Below are 24,453 nucleotides of genomic sequence, written 5' to 3'. Positions count from 1 at the left end.
AGTACACACAAGAAGGCCGAGAGGCAGGCAGAGGCAGCGAGAGAAGCAGGCTCCCTGACGAGCAAGGAGCCCGATGCGGGACTCGATCCCAGTGGGACCATGACTGAGCCCAAGGCAGCGGCTTAACCAACTGAGCCACTCAGGCGTCCCAAATAAAATCTTTTTTTTTAAAGATTTTATTTATTTATTTGACAGACAGAAATCACAAGTAGGCAGAGAGGCAGGCAGAGAGAGAGAGGAGGAATCAGGCTTCCCGCCGAGCAGAGAGCCTGATGCGAGGCTCGATCCGAGAACCCTGTGATCATGACCTGAGCTGAAGGCAGAGGCTTTAACCCACTGAGCCACCCAGGCGTCCCAAATAAAATCTTTTTAAAAAATTATTCTAAATTCCATGTTTATGGTTTAACCTTTCCTATTTACAATATTCGTATTTTAATTTTTGTTTTGTTATTGTTTATGAATATTGCGTTTCACTTAACTTTTTTTTAAAGATTTATTTATTTGACAGAGAGCGCGCTCACAAGCGGGGGCGGGGGGGGCAGCAGGTAGAGGGAGAGGGAGAAACAGGCTCCCGTTTGAGCAGGGATCCCAAGTGGGGGTGGATCCCAAGACCCTGGGATCATGACCTGAGCTGAAGGCAGACGTCCCTCAATTATCTTTTAGAACCAAACTGTGCATTTAAAAAAATCTGGCCCACTTTTTGTTTTCTAGTTCACCAATTTCAGAGTCTATACTTACTCATTTTATATCTAACAAAATTGAGTAATGTCTCATAAGGACATGATAATGGCCAAAATAATAAGGGAATACTATTAAAGTAAACAACAACAACAACAACAACAAAAACCAATTACACATCCTAGCAATTGTGCTCGCTTCGGTAGCACATATACACATCCTAGCAATTAACTACTGTTAACAAATGTTAGTGTAACTTTCTGTATTTATGTACTTAGAAAAAGTTTGGAAACATTAATACGTGGCATATAGAGCTCAGTATTGGTATTCTATGACTTCTCCTCGGGACCTCAGCTTATCCTCCTCTAATTCCCCGTGGCCTTCTCAGACCCCTGCATCTTCAGTTCAAGACTGCCACCCCTCATTCAGGTTCTCCTCCGCCGCATTCCCAGCCCGTTAGGCTGAGACTACATTTCCCAAACGCCTCCAGGATGGGCCCTTACCTGGAGTCCCTGCGGCCCCGCCCGAATTGGGTGGAAAGGTCGGGATGCCGGGCTGCTACCTTGCCGCAGTATCGACTAAGGGAGTACTGCACTTTCTGGTGGCGCCTGGGACTTGGGGATGAATTCTCAACCGAAACCTGAGCACCCAAACTCCACCAGGCAGGATCATGGGGCGGGCTGAATAACCCGGGTCCGGGGAGGACTCCTAGTTCATGGTGTAGCGGGGAGTCGTCCCCTCCTGATCCCGCTCTCAGAGCGCGGCTCCTGGCGGAGAGGACTCTGAACCGTCCGCTTCCCGGCCTTTAACTACGGTTGCCAGAAGCCTCTGTGCACCGCGCAGTTTGCAGCGAGGACTGTTGCACACGGGTTAACTTTGAGGACTCGGGTTGTACTGGTGTCCGACCAGCGCACCCTTTCCTCCGCTGTGGGCTACATTTCCCAGAAGCCTCCACGGTCCACAACTTTTTCTTTCTTTTTTTCTTTTTTTTACCCCTCAGCAGAAAACTCCTGCTGCTTGGACCTGTCGGTTCGCCCAGGTCCTCAGGTTGCACAGGCTAGCGTGGGCCGTCCGTACTGGCCTGAAGGCTAGGTGCACGACGCGCACTGGGCGGTGAAACCTTGTACCGGCCAGGCTCTGGCTGGATTTTTCCTCCCCCGGACTACATTTTCCTGAGGGCTCTGCGGCATTTGCCACTTCCGGCCGAAGTTGGCTGGCGGTTAGTGAGTTGGCGGGAGTTCGGGCGCGAGGGGTAGGGGCGTTGCGGTCGGCCTGCGGATTCGACCAGACTGGTGTGTGAGGACCCGGGAGAAGTGCAAGGTGAGGAGCTCCCGGGCGGGGCCGGGCTCTGTCCGGAGTCTTACTTAAGGGTGGCCGTGGGGCATTTCTAGGCTGCGTCCTCGCGCTCGAAAAGTAAGGGACGTCGGGAAAGTTGGGAATGTCGAGGCCGCTACTCTTCCCTCGGGGGAGGGAGGTATCAGCCGTGCACCTCCACGGGGTGGGCGAGTGGTTTCAGGCTGGCTCTGGAGCTGGCTGGCGGTGTCTGGAAGTCAGAGGTGTCGCTGCTGTGTGATCTCCTGCCTGCGCACAAAGTCCGTGCGATTCTCCCGGGACTGGATGGTGCGTCCGACCTCCAGTGCGCGGCGACCACTGCCGGCGAGGCCGTGGTTAGGACACTAGGAGACTCTCTGTGGCCCAGTGTGAGAGCCCCATGTGGCCGGCCGCGTCGCCGACTCTGCCTTTGGAGCTAGAACTGGAAAAGCGCCTCCCTTTGTACTTTCTTGGTCAACGTTGAGCCGGGTCAGAGAGTGGATGGGTTCTGGGTCAGTGTCATACCCCGCCTGCGTTTCGAGCCTTTTTAGTCCCAGTAGTACCTGTTGGGTTCTGGATTCCAGCCGAAACTGACGCAGAAACCGCCACTCGCTCTTCGGCGCGGTGAATGGCCTTCTCCCCGGGGCTATTTCTGGTATCCCGGGATTTTCCAGAGCTTGGCCCTGGGAGCACTCCCTTCCACTCCCTGTGCTTTTACTCTGAGGGCTCAGGGGATCCAGGCCCATAATGGTGCCCCAGTTTTAGAGGACAGGAGTGTGAGATTCTGACTGATGGATCCACGTAGGTTGTGTTTTAAGGCCACAGATGTGGGCTCAGTCTAAGATACAGGGCCTGGAAGAACCCAGACAGGCTCCTATGGAGAAAGGAGGCCACAGTCTGGAATTCTCTCCCAGGACTCCCATCTGGACAGCTAAGGTCGCCTGCTTTGTGTGATGATGATAGGAGTGGGGGTGGGGTTACAGGCTTCTTTGGCTTTGGGCTCACCCTCGGTGCCTGGAGTGGAGCCAGGGTTTGCTCTGATTTGGCCTTCTCTGAGCTCCTGGAAGGTCTGTTGTCTCATAGTTTAACCCTTTTCCATCTTTTTCATTCTAGAAGAATCCAGAAGAGGAGAGAAAAGCCGCTGTACATCAAAAGTCATGGCAGAGGTAGGTCATATTTGGAACTCTTTTCTTGGAAGAGGCTTCCTGGTTTTCAGAACAATGTCTTGTTTCAGGATTCTATCCAAAGGATTTATAGTAGTGACTTGGAAAAAGGGTAAGAGAGAAGGAAACCAAATTTATGGAGGAGTTTTCCTAAACCAGACAGAAGTCTAAACCAGGGCTGTCTGCTTTGCATACATTGTCTCATCAATCTAGAATTTCCATTTCCCTGGATTTTATTAATTCCCAGAACAGCTGTGACACATGTGCCTCACTGATTTGGCAGGGAAGTTAAAGAACAGAATGAGGTTACTCGCTTCAGCCTCACTAATTAATTTCTTCAGAGTCACATGAAGTAGCCTGTTTGCTTTGAAATTTCTAACAGCCTGGAAGGCCTGCCTGCCCCTATCAGCTCTACATACTTTTTTCCCCCAAGATAGAAATAACCTAATTGCTCTCTTTTTAATGACTAAAGTAGGGGTGCCTGGGTGGCTCAGTGGGTTAAAGCCTCTGCCTTCGGCTCAGGTCATGATCTCAGGGTCCTGGGATCGAGCCCCGCATCCAGATCTCTGCTCAGTGGGGAGTCTGCTTCCCCCTCTCTCTCTGCCTGCCTCTGCCTACTTGTGATCTCAATCTCTCTGTCAAATAAATAAATAAATAAATAAAATCTTAAAAAAAAAAAGAAAAGAAAATATAATTTAAAAAATGACTAAAGTAATACAGGATTCTTGCAAAAATTTCAAAACTTGAGATAGTTGATTAAGGAAGTTTGTCACCCATGGTCCCACCATCTGGAGATAGTCATGATTAATATTTTCAAATTTTGTCTATACATATGTGTAGGAATGTAATTTTGTTTTCAGAATGGGATCATGCTACTGATAGAAGCAACCAGCTTGTAGTTTCAAGTTCTTTACATGTGTTATCTTGTTGAATCCACATTAATAACCCTTTGAGACAGGTATAACTGTGTTTCTTCAATTCTGTTAAAATTCTTTGAAATCAGGACTGGTTTTACAATTCTTGGCAAGTCATAGTTTCATCAATGGTATTTTTTCTTTAGTGGTGTAAGTAATGGTGGCTTTACAATCAGTGGTACCCCAGAATTGATGAAATATGGTATTATTTTAAGTTGACAGATAAGGAAATAAATTCTACTAAGTCACTCCAAAATTACACAGTTAACAAGTAGTACAACTAGGATCCCTTTACTTTTGCCCATTTCTCAGAGAGTGTTACCTTTTTTGGTTTAAGTTGAACAAGTTTATATGTTAAACATATTCTCTGTCGTAAGTTTTGAAAATATTTTTTCACATTTAATCTATTTTGCATGTGTTTTAGAGTCAGAGTTTTCAAAAAATGTTTTCTTCCTTTATGCCATGGCCTTCTCTACTGTAAATATAGAAAAGTCATTCAGGGGTCCCTGGGTGGCTCAGTCGGTTAAGCGTCTGAAATCAAGAGTCAGATGCTCAGGTCATGATGATCTCAGGGTTGCGGGGTTGAGCCTGTGTTGGGCTCCATGCTGAGCATGGAGTCTACTTGAGGTTCTCTCTCTCTCCCCCTTTCTCTCTGCTCCCCTCCCCATTTGCATTCTCTAAATGAATAAATAAATAAATAAATAAAATATTTTTTTTAAAAAGTCATTCACATTTTCCTAAAGTACTTTGTCCTTTGCCCAGATGATTCGATCTTTAAGCATCTGGCGTGAGACATGACCAGCAAATATTGGCTGTAAAATTCCTAATTAGGGGTGTTTATTTAGGTTTTTCTTTTCTGTGACTTTGGAGTTTTAAAGAATGGCATAATATTGGTAGTATGTTCAGGGTGTTTTCCTTGGATGTGTCTGAGTGTGGCTCTTCATTAATTCTGGTCAGTTAGTTCTCAAGCGTTCCTTTCTCTTGAAAGACTAATAAAATACTTTTTATATTCTAGATTAATCTGTTTCTTTTTTTTTAAATTTTTTTTTATTTTAATAAACATATAATGTATTTTTATCCCCAGGGGTAGATTAATCTGTTTCTTTTCTCTGCCTTTTCTTCTGAATTCTGTGAGAACTTGTTGAGTCTGCTTTCCCATTCCCATCCTGGCTAGAACCTTCCTCAGATTCCCAGAGGAAAAACTACACCCTCCCCATCCAGTCTTAGCACATTTTGGTAAGGAAGGAACTCCAGCTTCCCTTGCCCTAAACCCTGGACAACTGTCCATTTCCCTTTATTTCCTCTCCGCAAAGTGGTGGATTGTCCTTTCTTTCTTTTATTTAATTAATTTATTTATTTGTCAGAGAGAGAGAGAGCACAAGCAGGGGGAAAGGCAGGCAGAGGGAGAGGGAGAAGCAGACTCCCCATGGATCAGGGTGCCCAATGTGGGACTCAGGGTCCTGGGATCATGACCTGAGCTGAAGGCAGCCACTTAACCTACTGGGCCACCCAGGAGCCCCCCTTTCTGTGTCTTCATGAGAAGCTATGCACTGTTAAAAAAAAAAAAAAAAGGTAGAGTCTTACCTATTTTTCTATATGACCATGGACTTCCTCATAACTTCCTCTATATCATGTCATTATACAAGGTTTGGAGAATATGATAGTGATGGAAATTCACCTGAATGTGTTCTTTAACTGGCAACCTGGAGTTCCCCCAACTCTTACTTCTGGTCTCAATCCCATTGCTTCTGTCCCTTTCTGATTCCCTGATCTCTTGCCTTTAACCTCACTCCACTGTCTGCATGCCACATCAGACCTTTGTGTAGGGGTGGATAGTGTATTGTCCTCTAATGGAGCTCCCTGGCTCTACTTTTACTCCTTGCCTCTAAAATAGTCCAGTCATGTCACATCCTTTATTGAATGAATCCCTGTTACTTTTAGGACAAAGCTCCAACTCTTTCACATTTGTTATACATTTTCTGTAAAGCACATTGGAATAAAGCGGTAAGTGAGGATGCATTTAGTCCTGCCAGGGATGACCTGTCATCCAAGACCTTTCCATTCCATTTGTCACCCCTGTCCCCAGGCAATCCTATTAATGTGCATCTTTTTATTACTATGAGTTCATGCAAAATGATTGTCTTGTGTTAAGACCCAGTGTGATCAGTTTTCTGAATCCTCCAGATATGGCTGAGAAGAATGTGGTAGTGATGGAAATTCACCTGAATGTGTGCTTAACCTGGCACACATTTGAATTTGGTGCATTATTCTATATGTTACCATTAAATCAAGCTTGTTAATTTTGTTATTTTGTAATTTAAATAATTTCTGTTTTTACTGATTTTGTCTTGTGTCTGTCAATTATTTCAAGTGATGTGTTCTCTCATAATGATGACGATTTGTCATAATTTTATTCTTTTATTTGTGTGTATGTGTGTCTAAATATATTTATTTTTTATTAGGAGTGTATATTTTCATCTTTTACCTCCAGTCTTTTTGGATATTCATGTTTTGGTTGTATCTCTTATAAACACCATATATTTGGGCTTTGGTTTTTGACCTTTGTCTTTTAATGAGATCATTTAGCCCATTAATACTAATTGCTGATATAGGGGCACCTGGCTGTCTCAGTCAGTGGAGCATGTGACTCTTGATCTTGGGGTTGTAAGTTCAACCCCCATGTTGGATGCAGAAATTACTTATAAAATAAAGTCCTTTTTTAAAAAATTGCTGATATAATTGAAAGTATCATTATTGGCTTAGTTTGTGCTTTTTTTTTTTTTTAAAGATTTTATTTATTTATTTGACAGAGAGATCACAAGTAGGCAGAGAGGCAGGCAGAGAAAGGGGGAAAGCAGGCTCCCCGCCGAGCAAAGAACCCGATGCGGGGCTCGATCCCAGGACCCTGAGATCATGACCTGAGCCGAAGGCAGAGGCTTAACCTCCTGAGCCACCCAGGTGCCCCTAGTTTGTGCTTTTTAACCTACCTTTTCCATATTGTTTTAACCTCCTTTCACCCCTGTGTGAGTTTGAAAATTATAAACTAGTTTCAATTATTTAGTGGTTAACTTAGAAATTTTAATGTATTTTAACTTACAGTGTCCAAAACTAAAGAACATCTTTATGTTCTTGCTGAATAGTATAGGGAACTATGATAATCTAACTGATTAAACAATTTATATTGTTGTCAGATTTTTTTGTTGTTTTGTTTTAAAGATTTTATTTATTTGACTGAGAGAGAGAGATCACAAGTAGGCAGAGCGGCAGGCAGACAGAGAGAGAGTAAAGCAGGCTCCCCACTGAGCAGAGAGCCCGATGCGGGGCTCGATCCCAGGACATCAGGATCACGACCTGAGCTGAAGGCAGACGCTTAACCGACTGAGCTACCCAGGCGCCCCTATTGTCAGATGTTTTAATTCTACCCTTTTTTAAACCCATAAAACATTTTTTTATTTTATATATTTTGATGTTAGCTTATCTGTTCACATATTTACCACTTTCTTTGTTCATTATTCTTATATCTTAAACCCTCTACCTTGGGATCATTTTCCTTCAGATGGAAGTACATACTTTAATGAGTTTTGTGGGGGTTTTGATTTTGCGTTTTTTTTGAAAATGTCTTGATTTGCCCCCATTTGTGAAAGGTAATTTTCTCTCAGCTAACTGAAGTAGTTTGCTGTCTTCTGGTTTATATTGTTGCTATTGAATAATCATCTGTCAGTCAGACTGGTGTTTCTGTGTAGATAATCTGTCTTTAATCTCAAATTGCTTCTAACATATTCTCTTTTGTTTTTAGTGCTCTGCAGTTTTGGTATAATTGTCTAGGGTTTCTTTCTATTTATTCTTGAGACTCATTGGGCTTCTGAATAATGCTTTCTTTTTTTCTTTTCTTAAGGTAGTAAATTTTTTTAGATTATAGGAAGTTTTATAGTTCTGTTCTTTTTTTTTTTTTAAGATTTATTTATTTATTTGTCAGAGAAAGAGAAGAGAGCATAAGCAGGCAGAGTGGCAGGCAGAGGCAGAGAGAGAAGCAGGCTTCCTATTGAGCAAGAAGCTCGATGTGGGACTTGATCCCAGGACCCTGGGATCATGACCTGAGCGGAAGGCAGACGCATAACTGACTGAGCCACCCAGGCATCCTCTGAATAATGCTCTCCTTTGCTAGTTCTGAAAATTTCTTAGCCATTAGGACTTTATTTTTTTTTTAATAAGTAAGCTCTGTGCCCAGGGTGGGGCTTAAACTCACAACCCCAAGATCAAGAGTCATATGCTCTACCAACTGATCCGCTAGGTGCCCCCATTAGTTCTTCAGTTACTGCCCCTGCTATCAAAAAGGACAACATGGGAATGAAGAGAGCATTCTGCACAATCTCTTTTTGTATCTGTAGTCCGGTAATTTTTCTCTTTGGAGGTATTTATTCTAGCCTTTGTATGACTTAATTTTAAATATTAGGGTTTTTTGCTCTAGAAATAATTTTTCCTTTTTTTTTTTTAAGATTTTTTTCATTTATTTGTGAGAGTGAGCGAACACAATGCAGGAGCAGAGGGAGAAGGAGATTCCCCACCAAGTGGGAAGCCTGAGGTGGGGCTCAATCCCAGGACTCTGGGATCATGACCTGGGCTGAAGGCAGATGCTTAACTTATGAGCCACCCAGTTGCCACTATTTTTTCCTTTTAAATCTACCTGTCATTTGGAGTGCCTAGGAGGCTCAGTCAGTTAAGCATCTACCCAGCTGGACTGGGATCCAGTCCAGCTTTGGACTCCTTGCTCAGCGAGGAGCCTGCTTCTCCCTCTGCCTGCCGCTTCCCCTGCTTATGCTCACTCGTGCTCTCTCTCTCTGACAAATAAATAAATAAAATCTTTTTTTAAAAAATCTACCTGTCATTTTTGTGGTTTTGTTTCTCACCATCTTGCCCCTTTTTTGTAATATACCTGTTTTGTATGAATCTTTGGAGATGTGACATTTTTCTCCTTAACATTTTATTTTGTTGTGGAAAGTTTAAAATATAGTGGAAATTTGAAACAATTGCATGATTGATTTTCCTGACTCTCTGATCCTGGAATTATGCCTCTGTACATGTTTTATTTTTATTTAGGGGAAATTCCTGTAACATAAATTAACCATTTTATAGTGTACAATTTAGTGGCACTTAGGCATTTTCCTTGAAATTCTGTTTATGGATTCTTGAGGCCTGGTTGAAGGTTGTTCTTCTAGGCCAGGTCTGTGTTTTCTTCTGCCAAGAGCACTGCCAAACCAGAGCCACCTTAAAGTAGGTTTATAGATGGCAAGTTTTGTGGATTCACCTTAGTAGTGTGCATGTGAGCCACAGACCTGTGGGAGAGCTGACTTGTGATTATAATTCCTCAGGAGAGAATATTTTTCTTCTACCAACTGCCAGGATTCAAGTCAGGCTGTTTTCCTTGTAGTGTCCAAAAATGGGAGTGTTGCTTCTACTTTTTCTGTATTTTGTGGGGATGGTCTAGATGTCCCAGGTCTTTGCAATATAGAACCATTTAGACTCCCGTCCTGAACAGCTATCAGCTTGGTTTTCTCTCCACCCATTCACTGAATGTCAAAGCTCACTATCACATTGGCTCTGCACACTCCTATTGATTCCCAGTTTGACTCAATTTTAGCTTCTGAAGATTACTTTCCTTCTTTGCCAGATCATCATTGCATCCCAAAATGTTTTTAATATTCAGAACATTATTTTTCACTGGTGATTTGGTCATGGTAACCAGTCCCCGCAGAGCTTGATGTCCTGTGATTATCTCTACTTTTCTGTTTTTCCTTCCTGATTCTGACCTTTTTAAGGGCAGGTGCTGGATCTAAATCATCACAGCCCCAAGTCCCCACACAGAGCCAGAGTCATGGGGAATTTTGATATTGTCGGATAAAGGCATTTTGTGTACAGAACTGCTTCTTTCCTTCCTCTCCTTTCTACCTTTAATTTTCCCTCGAAGAGGGCTGTGCTCTGTAGTGACACACAGAGCAGACCAAGCATCTTCTGCTTGTTAAGTAGAGAGCCCAGTTCAGGATTTTCTTGAAGGCTCTTCAGAAATGGCTACATCTGTAAGAGCCAGGAGTAGAAGACTATCAGCTACAGAGTTGGAAAAATCCAGATTTCAGAAACCCAGCAGTGCCACTGCTAACTGCAAATTTGAGTAAATGACTTCACTTATTTGAGCTAAAGTTTCCTTTGAATTAGGATTTATGGGCTTCTCTTGAGGATTCAGACACATAAGTCACCAGAAACTTAAACTGCTTAATATGGAATAATTGTACTTGAGATGCAGTGAACACTGACTATCAGCAGTAGGGCTTAGGGGTAGCAGTGAGAGGGAATAATGTCAAGTAGGAAAGCCAAGTTTAGAGATCTTGTGATCTTGATTGGGAACAGAATATGTTGGCCACGAAGATTCTGAGAATTGTGGTTTCTTGTAAAGCCAATGTAACCTGTGTCCAGATGGTTGAGCTTTGCCAAGACTACTTAGGATCTGCTGGTGCTGCTGGGTTGTCTGGCTCAGTAGTGGTGATTCTGGACAGGGTCTTTGTGGAAAGAGATTTCATTTGGGGGTTTTAAGGGCCCCAGTTCTGGGATGTAGGAGCAAAGCTAAGGAGGTACCTGATAAACTGAGTCTGTTAGGCGAGGGAGAGGCTGGAGACCTCTGTTGCAGAAACTGTTGTCCCAGGCTGGGCCTGCCCAAATATTCTGTGCTCCTGGGCCTGGGGGCTCCACCATATCTTTGGGATGCCTGCATGGCTGAGGAGCTCAGTGTCTTTCAGGTTGTAGAACAAGGATCTGCCCGGGGCAGGTCAGAACAGGCCCTTCTGGGGCTCAGGTCAGTTGGGAGAGTTGTTTCCTCTAAATACATTATATATAGTTGGATTCTCAGGGGTTCGGGGCAGGCAAAGTTTTGTTACCCTCCCTCAAATCAAGAAAGATACTCATGGAGAGAGAGAGAGAGAAAGAGAGAGAGAGAGAGGAGAGACACACACACACTTCTGTAGTGTATGTTCATCCTGGGTCACATCATTGTGAGTCTGGATCTTCCTCCCATCAGTTCTGGCAGATCAGGAACATGGAGAGTATAGTGAGGGACAGTTTATAAGAACAGGAACATTATAGCCAGATATGTATAAATTGTTGAGGAGAGAAGACTTATATTGCAAAAGAACTTTAGAGAACTTGTGCAACCTAGTACCCCAAAATAAGAACACTGATGTCTATTTTAGAATTTTTGGTCACATGGAAAACTGATCAGGCTTTAATATTCTGGCATATTTATGGGCATATGTTTTTAAGAAGTTATTAAATCGTAAGTTACAAAGCATCATAGAAATCACCAAGTTATATTCAAATCCTATTTTCAGAAATAGAAATTTTATCAAATATTTTTTAAATGATTCAGAGTTTTAAGAACTTTTTCTTTATTGGGAGAATGGGAAGGAGATAGCCACAGGTGTTGTGCAGTGAACATAGAGTGCGCTATATGCTTGCGTGTATAGTTTTATTTAATTGGGAAACACCAGTTGTCTGAACTTTGGTTATTCCCAGACCGGGGGGGGGGGTTAATGGAAGAGGATAGAGCCCAAGAGGTTACTCCTGTAGTCCCAGGTATGCTTAAGCATGATGTGTGCACCAAGAATAGTGTCTCTCTTGTTTCTACACTGAAGGGCCCAGCATGGCCTGTTTTCTCAACGTTGTTACCTTACTAAATTGCCTTCTCCATTTTTTTTATTCCATTGTAAAGATTTTGCCTATCAATTTTACAAATAATAAATGTATCGATCTGTGGTTTCAGGGCTTCACGTTCAAAGATGTGGCCATTTACTTCTCTCAAAAGGAGTGGGAATCCTTGCACTCTGCCCAGAAGGGTTTGTACTGCGATGTAATGTTGGAGAATTATAACAACCTGATCTCACTGGGTAAGTTATGTCCCCACATCCCCCAAAATTCAGAATTGGTCTTCTGGAATTTTATGTTCTTTGTTATGAATTTCTCATGAGTGCTTCTCAAATGCCTGGCTGAATTAATGATTCTTGTTGCTTCCCAAAGAAGGGATTATCCCTTATGAAGTTAGAATTGGCTGCTCCAGGGGTGCCTGGTGGCTTAGTTGTTGAGGGTCTGCCTTCAGCTTAGGTCATGGTCCCTGGGTCCTGGGATTGAGCCCTGCATCAGGCTCCCTGTTCAGCGGGAAGCCTGCTTCTTCCTTTCCCACTCCCCCTGCTTGTGTTCCCTCTCTCGCTCTCTTTCTGTCAAATAAATAAATAAATAATCTCTGAAAAAAATAATAATAACTGACTGCTCCATTGGACAACTTTTCTTTTTTGTTTTGTTCCTCTGACCTTCACCCCTTCCGTTGATCTTTAACCTGCTTACTCTTTCTTGATAATCATGGATTGATTTTAGGGGCGTCTGGGTGGCTCAGTGGGTTAAAGCCTCTGCCTTCGGCTCTGGTCATGATCCCAGGGTCCTGGGATCGAGCCCCACATCAGGCTCTCTGCTCCGCTGGGATCCTGCTTCCTCCTCTCTCTCTGCCTGCCTCTCTGCCTACTTGTAATCTCTGTCTGTCAAATAAATAAATAAAATCGTCAATCAATCAATCAGTAATTTTAAAAAGGTAATCATGGATTGATTTTAATTCTGGTGCACATACAATAACATTGTCTTTTTTTTTTTTTGAGCAGGACTTTCTGATTCTAAGCCAGATGTGATCTCCTTATTGGAGCAGGGGAAGGAGCCCTGGATGGTTAAGAATCAGGAAAAAAAAGAATGGTGCCCAGGTGCGTGATGTTGACTCCTATTAGGACCACTGTGGCAGATGGTCACCCAGGGGGCCAGTGAGAAAGCAACATGGCTGAGCTGTTAGTAGGAAAGCTTGCTGAAAAGGTCCGAGATCTGGAGAAAAGAGGAAGGATATCTCAGCATGAGGGCTCAGATTTTCTCTCTACTTACCACTCTTGCTACGCTTCCTCATATTTGCTTCTGATTTCAGGAAGGAAGCACTTTCCTCCTTCCCATGAGACAACCATTTTCCCAGCACTTTGTGTCTAATTTTGTCCTCTTTAAAGCAGCTAGCTCTGTTAAGATAGAAATAACATATCCTAAAATTCACTTAAAGTGTCCTGTTTAGTGGTTTTTAATATAGTAACAGAGTTTTGCAACTGTGACAACAGTCTAATTTTAGAATCTTTTCATGACCCCAAAAAGAAACCCCATACCTATAAGCAGTCAGTCCCCACACCTAGCCCTAGCCCTTTATTTCTGTAAGGTTGGTAGTGTTATCCCTCCTTCATTCCTGATATCAGAATTTGTCTTCTTTTTTTTTCTCTTGGTCAGTATGGCTAAAGGTTTGACAGTTTTGTTGGTTTCCCTGTTCTCCTTTTTTAATTTTGTTTATCTGCCCTCTAATCTTTGTTATTTTCTTCCTTCTGGTATCTTTGGGTATACTTTGTCCTTTATCTAGTCCCATAATCTGATTTGAGATCTTTATTGGGTTTTGGGGGGGGGAGGTTTAATATAGGCATTTTAAGCTATAAATTTCCCTTTAGAATCTGTTTTAACTGTACCCCATAAGTTTTGGTGTGTTAAGTTTTCCCTTCATCCACCCGAAGCATTTTCTAATTTCTCTTCTGATTTCTTCCTTGACCCATCAGTTATTTAAGAACATGTTGTTTTCTGTTTCCTTGTTGATCTTCTGGCTAGTTGATCTAGCCATTTTTTTTTAATATTTTATTTATTTATTTGAAAGACAGAGATCACAAGTAGGCAGAGAGGCAGACAGAGAGAGGAAAGGAAGCAGGCTTTCGGCTGGGCAGAGAGCCCAATGTGGGGCTCGATCCCAGGACCCTGGGATCACAACTGGAGCCGAAGGCAGAGGCTTTAACCCACTGAGCCACCCAGGTGCCCCTGATCTAGCCATTATTGAAAGTAGAGCATTAAAGTCTTCAATTTGTTGAATTGTCTGTTTTTCTTCCATTCTGTTTTGCCTTATGTACTTTGGGGCTCTCTTATGAGGTACATACGTGCTTATAACTTTTACCGTTTCTTTTTTAGCTTTTTATTTTGAAATAATTTAAGATTCAAAGGAGTTACAAAAATAATACAGAGAGTTCCCTTGCACCCTTCACTCAGCTTTCCTAATGATAATATCTTACCTATTCCTAGTTCACTGTCAAAACCAGGAAATTGATGTTGACAGAATAGTAGTAGCGGAACTAACTATAAGTAGACCTTATTCAGATGTCACTGATTTTCACATACACTCATTTATTTTTATTTATTTATTTTTTTGGTATATATTACTATGAAATTTTATGGCATGTATAGATTTATATAACTATTACCACAATTGGGATACAGAACTTTCAGCATTTTAGATATTTTTTATAAAATATTTTTGAAACAGTGGTATAAGGCTTAGTTAAATAAAGCCAGATACATAACTTTTAGAGTCAACATTGTTTTGGTTGTATAAAAAGGATGCTACAAAATATTTGGAATAAATTAAAGGTAACAATGAATAACCTAGGAAGTAGCTAGGGTCAGGAAGGATGCTGATTTAAGGACTGATTTAAATCCCTAATCACTGATAACCCTGCAGATTTTCTGTTTTAGAAAACTGGCCTGTACAATGGCCAGAGAAATGAGGGTCTTTGAGGGAGATGGTTATAGGTCAGGGTCTGCTGTGAGAGAATATTAGGGGCTGAATATTACCAGTATTAGTAATATTACTAACATTACTAATAGAATATTACCAGACTGGTAAGTCTTTTCAGATCTTGGCAAATGATACAAAGCTGGAAGGAGCAGTAGTAGGGTCTAGGTGGTGTTGTGGGAATGCTGTAGAAGGTAGAGGAACCTATTCATTGAAGGCGCCGAGGAGAGAAGTAGGGAGTGGGTGTCCTGGTAGACCTGAATGGAGGTTCACATCATGCAGGGCCTTCTCAACCATGTCTAGGACTTTGGATTTTTTTCCTTAAGGACACTTGGCAGCCATTGAAGGTTTTAAACAAGATGAGAACATGATTGGATTGAATTTCTAAGACCTCTCTCTAGCTGTCCTGTACAGATTGAATCAAAGGATTCATGAGTGAAAATGGTGTAACTTGGTAGGAAGGAACCTGTTTGGGAAGTTCAGGTGATTACGCTTTGTGCTAGAATGAGACCACGGAGTAGGGAAGGCAGAGAGACTCAAGGTCGATTTAGGGGAATGATTCTGTACCTCTGAAGAGTGCGCAGGAGAGGAGCAGCGGGAGCATCCTTGATGAATGTTACTTTCTGATTTGAGCATTCCTTTACGGTCCAAATTTATGATTAGAATCCTTGCTTTTTATAGCTTTCCTTTTCTACCAGATTATTTTTCCAAAATATTTGAAATACCAGCATCTTCTGACATCTCTCTGGAACTTCCTGTACAGCATAAAATACCAACATCATTTTACCAATCATTATATAGACCTTGCTTCTCCCTCTCCTGTTCCCCCTGCTTGTGCTCACTCACTCACTCTTTCTCACTCTCTCGTGTGCCAAATAAATAAAATCTTTTTATTTATTTATTTAGATTTTATTTGTTTATTTGACAGAGACAGAGCAAGAGAGGGAACACAAGCAGGGGGAGTGGGAGAGGGAGAAGCAGGCTTCCCGCTGAGTAGGGAGCCCAATGTGGGGCTCGATCTCAGGACACCGGGATCATGATGCTTAACAACTGAGCCACCCAAGTGCCCAAAATAAATAAAATCTTTAAAAAATAATGTTGGAGAAATAGATAAAATGATACGTGATAAGCGCACTGCTAAAAAATACAGTAAGTAGAGTAATAAGGGGCCTGTTTTGTAAAGAGTGGCCTCATGTTTGAGTAGAGGTTAGAATGAAGTACTTAAGCCATATCGATATCTTAGGGAAGAGGCAGAGATTCTGAAGGAGAAATGTGCTTCACAAGTTTGAAGAACATCCAGTTGGTTAAGGAGCTGGAGCAGAGTCAGCTGAAGGGAGGAGACTGGCAGTAAGATCAGAAAGAGAGTAGTGTGGGACAAGTTCAGGGAGGGTTTTATAGACCACATAGGGACTTTGACTTTTACTCTGCAAAAGAGGGAAATCCAGTGGAGACTTTGAGGCAGACAAAAGGCTTAATCTAACTTAACAAGAACTCTCTTGCCACTGTGTTAGGTATGGGATATTAGGAGGGCAACAGGGAAAGTAGAGAGACCTGTTAAGAAAGTGTGTTAACGGGGCGCCTGGGTGGCTCAGTGGGTTAAGGCCTCTGCTTTCAGCTCAGGTCATGATCCCAGGGTCCTGGGATCGAGCCCCACAGCGGGCTCTCTGCTCAGCAGGGAGCCTGTTTCCCCCTCTCTCTCTGCCTGCCTCTCTGCCTACTCGTGATCTCTGTCAAATAAATAAATAAAATCTTAAAAAAAAAAAAGTGTATTAACCTTGGTGAGAGATGGCTTTGGACAAGGTGGTAGAGATACTGGTAGAGAGAAGTAGTCAAGATCTGGATATATTTTGAAGCTAGAGATGAGAAGACTTGCTGTTAGATGTAATTAATGTTTTCCTCCTTTAGATTCTCATTTCGTTGGTCTTAGGTGGTTCCTGGACATCGCATTTGTAATGTTCCTCAGCTGATTCTGATTTTCACCAGAGGTGAAGAACTACTTCCTTCACAAGTTCCCCTCATATTCTCTATTCTTTTCTCCCCTGACCCTTGACCCTGGGCTCCCCCCGCGGTGCCCCCCCCCCCGACAAAACTTCAGCGCTGTGTTAAGAGTTATTTAAATTATTCACTATTTTTAGTCATTTCTACCTTAGAACTTTCCTTCTCCTGCCACATGAAAATACCTCCTATTTTCTTTCTTGTTACCTTACAGATTGGGAGTCCAGAAGAGAAACCAAGAATTTATTTCCAAAGGAGCACAGTTATGAAATTAAATCATTGCACCTGGAGATAAAAAGACTCAAAAGCTCCGACTTTGAGTGCGCTAGGTTTGGAAATAACAGAGAAATCAAATGCCACTTGGAGAAACAACAGGAGGGACATTTCAGACAACCTGTTATAACCTCTGAGGAAAGGTCCACTTCCACTCAGAACACAGTTCAGAGAGTGCCTCAGACAGTTCATACCGGGGGGAAAACCCACGAATGCAAGGAACGTAAGGAAACTTCCAGGTGCCAGTCACACCATATTCAACATGAAAGAAATCATAATAAGGAAAAAGACTCTAAATGTGGAGAATGTGGGAAAGCCTTTAATAGTAAGTCAGACTTGATCAAACATCAGAGAATTCATGAAAGCAAAAAAAGTAAAGAAAATAAGAAATGTGCTGTTATCCATGGCTCTGAAACAACTAAACCTCAGAGCATTAATACTAGTGAGAAACCTTATAAATGTAAGGAATGTGGGAAAGCCTTTCATTCTAACTCACAACTTAGTAAACATCAAAAGATCCACATAGGTGAGAAACCCTATAAATGTAAGGAGTGTGGGAAGGCCTTTCCGTCTACCTCACAACTTAGTTTACATCAGAGAATTCATACTGATGAGAAATACTATGAATGTAAGGAATGTGGGAAAGCCTTTACCCGTCCCTCACATCTTCTTCGACATCAGAGAATCCATACTGGTGAGAAACCCCATAAATGTAAGGAATGTGGGAAAGCTTTCCGTTATGACACACAACTTAGTCTTCATCAGATAATTCATACTGGTGAAAGACGCTATGAATGTAAGGAGTGTGGAAAGGTATATAGTTGTGCCTCACAACTGAGTCTACATCAAAGAATTCATACTGGTGAGAAACCTCATAAATGTAAGGAATGTGGGAAAGCTTTTATCTCTGATTCTCATCTTATTCGACATCAGAGTGTTCATACTGGTGAGAAACCATATAAATGTAAAGAATGTGGGAAGGCCTTTCGTCGTGGCTCGGAACTTACTCGACATCAGAGAGCTCACACTGGTGAGAAACCCTATAAATGTAAGGAATGTAAAATGGCCTTTACTTGTAGCACAGAGCTTATTCGACATCAAAAAGTTCACACTGGTGAGAGACCCCATAAATGTAAGGAATGTGGGAAGGCTTTTATTCGAAAGTCAGAACTTACTCATCACGAGAGAAGTCATAGTGGTGAAAAGCCCTATAAGTGTAAGGAATGTGAAAAAGCCTTTGGTCGTGGCTCAGAACTTAATCGACACCTGAAAATTCATACTGGTGAGAAACCTTACAAATGTAAGCAATGTGGGAAGGCCTTTATTCGTGGTTCACACCTTAGTAAACATCAAAGAATTCATACAGGAAAGAGGAGTGAATGAAGTCATGTGGGAAGGCTCAAAATTTTATGGACATCTGCAAAGTCAAACTAGTAAAACGCAAAACCCCCTGTGATTTTAAGGAATGTGGGATAGCCTTTGAAGATAACTTAATATCAGAGCTTACACTGTGGATACAGGGCTTTTATTTGAGGGCCAGAATTTATTTAACATGTGTTAATGTTGAGATACTTTATAAATGTTAGGGATTGGGAGGGTTCTATTTATGTTTCAAAATTTATTAGATATCAAGGTTCAATTGATATAAAAGTGAAAAAACTCCTTCAGTGTAAGGAAAGTAGGAAGGCTTTGGAAGGCAGTTAATGTGTCAAGAGACTGTCATTCAAACAATTCGCAACATCAGGGTCATTTGGCCTGGGAGATATCAGGGGATTTATAATATAAATGTCATAAATATAGGAGACCAATTTGCTTTAGCTAACAAATTACTCATCTCACTTCATACGTGAGGAAGACTGCAGTAATGTTAAAGATGCAGCTGATTCTTCCATCCCGCTCAGATTTTAAATATTTGCAAGCTCGTCCTTTAAAATTAAACTGAGGCAGAGTGGTGAAGGATTTAAGCAATGCTCAATCTTTTGCTTGCCTTTTAGGTCAAATTACTTAACTAGATCTAAACTTTCTCAGTTATAAATTAGTAATGTTAGCACCATCTTGTTAGCATTGTAAGATTAAATAATTACATTATATCCCATAGAATACTGTATGGCTCTTACTGAAAGTGAGTTAAATAGCTGCTTCTATTTATTTTCATATTTGTGGATAGAGATCATATGAGAGGAAGGCTTTATGTGTACCATGACTATGGGAACATCTTACATCATCTTTTGAATGTCAGGTAATTCCTTCTGGAGAATAATTGAAAACTGAACTTTTTGTTCACCTTGCCCTCTTGCCTCACTAGGGGAAAGGAAATCAAGGCAAGTGACAATTCGGAGTGAATGACAACTCCATGTTGGAAGTTGTAGGATGCAGCAGAGCTATCCTTAGGAAAATTAACTTCATTTAATATGTGTAGAAAATATGGACAGTTAATGGCCACGATTCATTTTCAGTGCACTGTACTCGGTGCACAGGCTGTTCTAATAGGTTCCCTGGAAACACTTGTTGAAATCTGAGGAATGAGAGAGTGAATGAATAAGCATTCAGCTTTAGTGTGTAGAAAAGCTCTAACCAATTAAGAGCAAAGCCAAAAACAAAGCAACAACAACAACAAACTTTGAAAATTACTGAGATGGGAGGAAAAAACCCTCAAGCATCATGAATGAGAGGAAATGTAACTACAAAAAAGGAGTTTTAAAGAAAAAAGGCAATTTTGTTGTGGCAGACACTGTTGGTTGCCTCTCCGTTGGTGTTAGCCATTCTCCCTTTGCCAGGACTGCCTGCTGCTCATCTAAAGTCTAGGTCTGCTCTCCTAGTTTGCTTTGCATGTGGGCATAAATGTAACAGTCCTAGCCATACAAGATCTGAGCAAAATTCTGCAAGTAGGCTTCAGGTTAAATTTTCTTGCCCAACCAAATAGGAGGAAATAGTCCTCTTATATACAGGATGCATGTCTGTATGTCTGTGTGATATCGGAATTGTGGCCATTTTGCTACCAGAGGGGTGAAAGGCTGAGATTGATATGCGGGATAGATTGGAATTACCTGCATCCTTGACGTTGTTGAACTGAGGAAACAATGCAGAGCTGCCCTGCCCCTGAATTTTGAGTAAAATAACAAACTTCGTGCATATCTATTTTAAGTTTATACTCAATTTTTTAATGATAGACCTGAGTCCTGGGGGAAAAAGTATATATATATATACATATGTGTGTGTGTGTGTGTGTGTGTGTGTGTGTGTGTTTACACCTTTAATTTAGTAAGATGAGGAAATGTTTATATTCAGCTTTTTATACTATATCTGGAAATGTGGAAAAGCATTATTAAATATTTTTTAAACGGATACACATATATTCTACTTTGACTTAGTAAGACATGGGAAATGTTTTTTGTTTTCTTTTTACATTCAGCATTGTATTGTGTGTGTTTATATTCAGCTCTTTAAAGCATGGCTGGAATCTTAAAAGAGTATTTTCCTGAATAAAGTAAGAACCAATTAAAAAAAAAACTGATTAAAGAGGTATACGTGATTCCTCTAGTATCAGCATATCTAACAGATAAAATCTTCTAAGTTTCCAAGATAAAAAGAGTCACAGCTATGAGGCTAGCATAACCCTTTAAAGAGGGGGCGCCTGCGTGGCTCAGTGGGTTAAAGCGTCTGCCTTCGGCTCAGGTAATGATCTCAGGGTCCTGGGATCGAGCTCCACATTGGGCTCTCTGCTCAGTGGGGAGCCTGCTTCCTCCTCTCTCTCTGCCTGCCTCTCTGCCTACTTGTGATCTCTGTCTGTCAAATAAATAAATAAAATCTTAAAAAAAAAAAACCTTCAAAGAAACTTGGAAAAGGACAACATCAAATAAAATCAGCTATAAAAATAATTTACTATACTTATGGTATATGAATATTCCAATTAAAATAGCAATCAAATCTAGCAGCCTGATGAAAAAAGTAGGGTTTTTGTTTGTTTTGTTTGGAATAAAATGGTTCATGACCTGTCCGATTGTTTTTTAATGTAACGCATAAAGGTAGTGTTTACACAATGAAAACCAAACCCTAAAATGATGATTTCCCACAGAAAGTAGCAAATGAGAAACTATTACAGCATATATGTATTCAACTGCTGTGAAGTCACTGCAGTTATCCATTTAATCCTACCTCATGGGCTGCGGACTTATTTGGAATAATCACCATCCAGTGTATTCCATGTTAGCCTCACACTTCAGAAGATGATACATACTTCAAATAAGTTTAATGTAAACATGTATTATGTGGTACATTAAATCAGTCATAGAGGATGTCAGCCCATTGGAGGACAATTATAATAAAAATTCAAGAATTTTTTATTTTTATTTTTTTAAGTAGGCTCTATGCCCAATGTGGGGCTTGAACTCAAGATGCTGAGATTAGGAGTCGCATGCTCTACTGATGGAGCCAGGCAGATGCCCCTAAGCATTTTTTTAAAGGTGGGAAATGATTGCTAAATTTTATCTGCACTGCCATAATTATTTCATAAGTCTCTTCTTGAAAGTTTTGTATACTGTTCTAAGAGGACAAGTTATGCCCATAGAAGGTACTGAAGGATTATAAAGGTAGGCAAAATTAGGCATGATCATGGTACTGGTTTCATTATAATTTCTAACATTTTTTTTTCAGTCATAACAATGTTAGATGATTTTCTTTCAGTTTTTGCCCATGTATACATATTTCTGTTTTCAAGACTTAAAAGTTGTATTCGAACTTTAAAGAACATGTTTTACAAAAAAAAAAAAAAAAAACAGGGATATTTTGTAAAGGTTTTAAAAAACCTATCGGGGTGCTTGACTGGCTCAGTCTGAAGGTTATGCATCTTTTTTTTTTTTTCTATCTGAGAGCAAGAACAAGCAAGAGCCATGAGCAGGGGGGAGGTTCAGAGGGAGGAGAAGAAGCAGACTCCCTGCTGAGGACCCCAGGATCATGAACTGAGCCGAAGGCAGATACTTAACCAACTGAGCCACCCAGGCGGCCCAAAGAGCATGCAATTCTTGAGCTTGGGGTCATGAGTTTGAGCCCCACACTGGGTGTAGAGATCATAAATGAAATTAAAAAAAGAAAAAACGCTTATTCTCTGAATTGCCAATACCAATAGCCTTCCATGCTTTTTGCCATACTCAAGAAGCATGTCCATGTTTAGAAAGTTTGTTGGGGTGGTGATGGTGGTGGTGGTGTAGTATGTACGTGTGTTTAGCATGGTTGAAACGGGATTGTGCTTACATATTGAAGTGCAGTCACCTTCTCACTTGGTAACATACCATAACTGGACTTCCTTCCGGTCAGTACCTACAGGTGTAATGTTTTAGCTTTAGACTCATACATCATAAAGACAAAGCATAATATATGCACCCAATCTTCCACCAGTGAAAGTTCAGGTTTATTATTTTACAGATAATTATACAATTTTACTACTCGTGTACAGATTCATATTTCATGTTGTATTTTTGCTGAGTGGATAGATTCCCTCCAGTTGGATCCCTTGCATTACAGCATAGTATATTTCTTTTTTTTTTTTAATTTTATTTATTTATTTGACAGATAGAGATCACAAGTGGGCAGAGAGGCAGGCAGAGAGAGGAGGAAGCAGGCTCTCTGCTGAGCATAGAGCTTGATGTGGGGCTCGATCCCAGGACCGTGGGATCATGACCCGAGCAAAGGCAGAGGCTTTAACCCACTGAGCCACCCAGGCACCCCACAGCATAGTATATTTCAAACGCAGTGGTTAATGCCTTATTTTCTGAAATTTGACGTTAATCTAGCAATTATGTGCATTCCCAACAACTTCAACAAGGACTGTACCTTTTGTTAAATTGAGTGAAGAAAAGAGAGTGCCTTTAGTTTGCATTTTCTTAATTGTCAGGTTGAGTATGTATCATGCCTAAGAGTTATTTGAATTTTTTATTTCTGTGAATTGCTTGTTTTTTATGTATTCCCTTTGTTAAATTGGAGTAGCTTTAAAAGCAGTTTATAGAAATTTTGTTTTGTCATATACTTTGCAGTTGTTTTTCTTAGTCTAGCATGTATATTCTGCCTTTTCTAATGACAAAAGAAATCAACAGACTTTTTCTGTGAAGGGCCGGATAGTAAATATTTTAGGCTTTGTGGTCTTAGAGTCTCTACTCTGCCTTTGTAATGTGAAAACATACATAAACCAGTGGTCCTCAACCAGGGGTAATTTTGCCTTTCCTTCTTCTAACCCCAGGAGACATTGGGCAGTGACCAGAAACATTTTTGGTTGTCACTTTGAGGGAGAGGGCCGCTGGCATCTAGTAGATAAAGCCAGGGATGCTCTGAACACCCTGCAAAGCACAGTACAGCCCCTCCCAACAGAATTATCTGGCCCAAAATGTCATTAAGTGCTGACGTTGAGAAATCCTGAGTGTAAGAAAATGGGCATGGCTGTGTTCCAATAAAAAAACAATTTACATAGGGGCGCCTGGGTGGCTCAGTGGGTTAAAGCCTCTGCCTTCAGCTCAGGTCATGATCTCAGGGTCCTGGGATCGAGCCCCACATTGGACTCTCTGCTCAGCAAGGAGCCTGCTTCCCCCCCCCCCCCGCCTGCCTCTCTGCCTACTTGTGATCTCTCTGTCAAATAAATAAAATCTTTAAAAAAAAAAAAACAATTTACACAAACAAGCAACAGGCCATCCCTGTTTTAAATAATTCTTTCTTGCTGTTTGATATCTACTGTTTTGGTTTTGTTCCTGAATTGTCTCTTTCTCCAAATTTTCTTGTTTTATGCTTTTAAATTTTCTTGACTAAAAATAATTCAGGGGAACAGTAGCACCTGTGTAACTGCTGCCTATAATTAGGCATCTAATTGTTTTTTATTAAAATTTTATAAAAGAAAGGGGTGCCTGGGTGGCTCAGTCAGTTAAGCATCCCACTCTTGATTTCAGACCAGGTCATGATATCATGGTTGTGGGATTGCGCCCCGCATCAGGGTCTGCACTTAGGGTAGAGTCTGTCCCTCTCCCGCTGCTCCTTCCCCTGCTTTCACGTGCTCTTTCTCGAGTAAATAAATACAATCTTTAAAAACATGTTTATAAAAGAAGCAAATCATTTCAGAAATCTTTACCCCTTCAGTCCTGTTCTCCCTGTGTCTGCAGAGGCAATAAGTGCAAGTAGTATCTATAATGTACACACACGGTACATATGACTATAGACTTTTTTAAAAGATTTTATTTATTTGACAGAGAGATCACAAGTAGGTAGAGAGCCAGGCAGAGAGGGAGGAGGAAGCAGGCTCCCCGCCGAGCAGAGAGCCCGATGCGGGGCTCGATCCCAGGACCCTGGGATCATGACCCAAGCTGAAGGCAGAGGCCTTAACCCACTGAGCCACCCAGGCACCCCAAAAAATACCTTTTTTTAATGTGCTGTGTTCTATATGTCTTTTTATTCATGAAATAGAGAAAAACAATCGCAG

The 24,453-nt window shown here is 41.3% G+C and overlaps 1 protein-coding gene across 1 annotated transcript; it reads left to right on the top strand.

Moving 5' to 3' along the window:
- Positions 1-1,204: 1,204 nt before the first annotated feature.
- On the top strand, positions 1,205-20,515 carry LOC308358043 (uncharacterized protein). The gene is made up of 5 exons (XM_080828039.1): positions 1,205-1,998; positions 3,103-3,155; positions 11,874-11,997; positions 12,760-12,855; positions 16,939-20,515. Exons 2-5 carry the CDS (start codon positions 3,147-3,149, stop codon positions 18,378-18,380), a joined length of 1,671 nt encoding a protein of 556 aa, XP_080684165.1. The 5' UTR covers positions 1,205-1,998; positions 3,103-3,146; the 3' UTR covers positions 18,381-20,515.
- The last annotated feature ends 3,938 nt before the right edge of the window (positions 20,516-24,453 follow it).

The sequence above is a fragment of the Martes martes genome (genome assembly GCF_963455335.1).
Source record: "Martes martes genome assembly, chromosome: 17".
Taxonomy (NCBI): domain Eukaryota; kingdom Metazoa; phylum Chordata; class Mammalia; order Carnivora; family Mustelidae; genus Martes; species Martes martes.
This window is presented reverse-complemented; position numbering and strand designations above follow the sequence as displayed.